Below are 3456 nucleotides of genomic sequence, written 5' to 3' on the forward strand. Positions count from 1 at the left end.
CTAAAGAAGAACCCATCCAGAGGACCTACTTATTTTTTTTTCTTTTTGATGAAAATAAAATTGGTTTAATTATTTGGCAAGTCAGAGATGTCACAATAACTTTTGCATTAAATAGGAGGTAGAATGTGTTATTTGTGTTTTTGTTGTTGTTTTATTATCACTACATTTATTACATAGGGTTCTGTATGTTGTATTCATGATTAAATGCAGCAAAATAAACTATTTAAAAGGTAACAGATCTTTGTAATACTTGGTTTATTTACATAATGACTAACTGCTGGATGTTCGGCACCTGAGCCAGGTCTGCAGGGACTGTGGCCCCCGGAGCAATTTATGTGGCCCGTGAGCACATCAAAAKTGTTTTAATACATTTTTCTATAAATAATATTTCTATAAATAATATATAGTTTTCTATATTTTAATACATTTAATTCATGTATTTTTGATGTGCTCACGGACCACATAAATGGCTGTAGCGGGCCACATTTGGTCCACAGGCCTTGAGTTTGTTGAGAGGGAGGTCTGTCAGGGTTTTTCTCCTTGGACTTGTTGCCTCATGTTTGGAATAAGAGGTACAAAAATGGATATGGAATTAAAAATCATAAATTAAAACTGAAAAATTCCTCATGAGTAATTCACAGCCGGGGGTACTTTTTTTATTGTAATATAAATTCAAGTGTACAAATGTTTAGGGATATAACAACAATAAACAGGTGAAATAAAATTTTCAAGGCACAAGATAGAACAGAGCAAACAATAGAAATYAAKAAAAYGYAAAAAAATCATACACATTCACACAGTTGTATACAACTTCAATCAGAAGTCTTKCAAATATTTTCAAATTTTCAAATCCATTCCATAGAGACTTTGCATTCTTACATTTCATTTGTTTTAAAGCAATTAATGTTCAACAAGATGTTTTTTAAATACATTAAAGATAGGCTTTACCTTTTTCCATTTACAGCAATGAATGAAATATTTTGACATCAGTAATAAATTGTTTAAAGCCAGGGGTACTTGAACAAATGCCTTTGTATCCTATTTAAAATTAGACTTATTCGACTCAGTGCTGCCCCCTGTCGGCTGGCAGAGGCCCCGCCCCGCCTATCGTAAACCCGGTTCGGTGGAGGGAGCAGGGACAGCGGAGAAGCTGGAGCGAGCGGAGCAGGGGATCAGCGGCTCCCGCGTTCGTCCGACACTCAACTAGAGCTGCTTCCAGGCAGTGGTCGTGGTGATGATGGCGGCGGCTGTGGAGAGAGGAGGCGTCCGGGCCGCTTTCCTGAACCCGAGCGGCGGCGGTGGTAGCGGCGGACCCGCGCCGACGATGCCCCCGACCGGCGGAGGAGCGTTAGCCGGGGCTGTGGTCGTGGGCTCGGGRTCCTCCGGCAGTAGCATGCCCGTGCCCATGAACCTCTTCGCAACCTGGGAGATAGACCGATCYTCCCCGAGCTGCGTCCCCAGGTAACACGGTTTGCGCTACTGTACACTTCCACTATCCGCATTGTTTACAAAACACCACGTTTATTAAAAKATAAATAAAATCATGTTTAATGATGAACAACGCCCACATTTACAGTTATGCGAGGCAGRTCGTCTCCCCGCTGCCTCGCATTCCCCAAACACTGGCTTAGCTAGCTGCTAGCAAGGTGGCTAATGCTAACGCTATGTAGCGATTTGCTGTTTTGTTCGAAATGCATTTCATTGCATATTATTTTAGGATACCTTCTAATAATTTGGTTAATCTAAAATGTAAAAGTTTCAGCCTCATTGTTATTTAGAATTACCCCTATGGCTTGTAAGCATATTACCATCGTTATGATAAGCTAACAAAAGTTTGAAGAGAGAGCTTTAACGTGTACGTGCCATTATTTATTGGACTTTTAAAAAAAATTAAATGTTTGATCGAATTCACGGAATGCGTGTCYGCTTATAGCACCAGAACCGTCTATAAATACAGCGACATGATGGATGCCGTCCGAGGCATTTCAGTGGCAGGAATCCCCTTCATCCTCTGTTAGCAGCTGTTCAAAATAAACACAACTAATGTGGGCGAATGAAGTCGAACATCAAAACAAGGTTATCCCGAGCAGTTTGAAAGGGTTGTTTTCCATATTTATTGATTTGTAAATTCTGAAATGCAGGTATGCACTCGATGTAAACAAAGCGGTTCTATTTGCATTTATGGTGCGTTTTAGTTCCACTCGGAGGTCGGAATTTCGAGCTTCCGAGTCGAAAATATCAACTGAAACGACCCCTAATGGTGTAGGGCGCTGTTGTTGTTGCGTTATTACTTCAGATAAGGATGTGGACACATTTTTAAATCCCACACGATATTAAATCTGACAGCAGATTACAAAAGAACATTAAAAACCTACAAAATATCACAAAAATCATGTGGTTATCTCAGGTTTGAGGGAAGTTATTGATGTTTGTTTAGTTGAAATCAGCTTGTTTTCTTGCTGGAGTTCACAGCAGAACCAATGTGATCATTTCACCTTGTTGTTTTCTATTTTTGCTCATAACTTCCTCACTGTTCAAGACATCGCCATGAAATTTTAGGAAAAGATTCACATTCTGGTTTTTGTAGGAAGCATCTTGTATCCTAAAAACTAATAAAACTTAATAATAGCCAATGCAAAAATAGCAGAAAATGTATAAAATAATATTACAAGGTAAACTGCAGCCTCAAATCAACTTAATCTGTCGTAGGAAGTAAGTAAATGAAAACAATTTAAAAACCATGTAGATATCTGTTTTGTAAACAAAGCTCCTCAACCAATGACTATGTCACTAGAAAAACTCTGTGATTTACTTTCATCCTATTTAAAAAAAATTCTCTTCAAAACGCATCAACAAAAATTAAAAACTCAAAGACGAGGCTGTASCTAACTACCTGACGTCGGCACGCTTTGTTGAAACTCGTAGAAATAACGAAGCTGGAGGAGATAACAAGCAGACGCACTTTACACAATCTGATCACAGCAGTTTGGGATGAAAGTGGCAGCAGCTGCTGATGAAATGTTAACGTCCCTACTTCAGAGCAAGAAATAGAAAAGCTTTTTTATTCACAACTTCAAGTTCCGCTGCAGCTGGAGCGCAGCATTAAAATAGACTTATTACGTAGTTTCTGCTCATATGTTATTGTGGGCAGGGAACAGAGGTTAATCTGTATAAACAAACCTGCATCACTAATAAATTTGATGGAGACCACATATGGGATTGTAATGGACCTAATACTTTTATGTTTAAGCAAGTAATTCATGACATCCTTTAATGACCTAAGTTTTCATGACATGCTGTTCATCTGCAGATAGAATGATTAAAGTCAGAACAAGATTTGCTAACAACAGTCATTCTTAGATACGTATCACTTGTTTATCTTTGTGTTTTCCATTGACCTTGTATCAAATCTTGCTAAGATGACATTATGGTGTTTGTTTATATATATATATATAT

The 3456-nt window shown here is 38.4% G+C and overlaps 1 protein-coding gene across 1 annotated transcript in view; it reads left to right on the forward strand.

Annotated features, from left to right (window-relative positions):
* LOC106522219 (phosphofurin acidic cluster sorting protein 2) overlaps positions 1–3456 on the forward strand; it is a gene marked incomplete at its 3' end in the record, with an annotated part of 79345 nt that overhangs the window by 17663 nt on the left and 58226 nt on the right. The window contains 1 exon segment of the mRNA XM_014015143.1: positions 1053–1461. Coding sequence (XP_013870597.1) covers positions 1235–1461 — 227 coding nt within the window.

The sequence above is a fragment of the Austrofundulus limnaeus genome, unplaced genomic scaffold (genome assembly GCF_001266775.1).
Source record: "Austrofundulus limnaeus strain Quisiro unplaced genomic scaffold, Austrofundulus_limnaeus-1.0 Scaffold123, whole genome shotgun sequence".
Taxonomy (NCBI): Eukaryota; Metazoa; Chordata; class Actinopteri; order Cyprinodontiformes; family Rivulidae; genus Austrofundulus; species Austrofundulus limnaeus.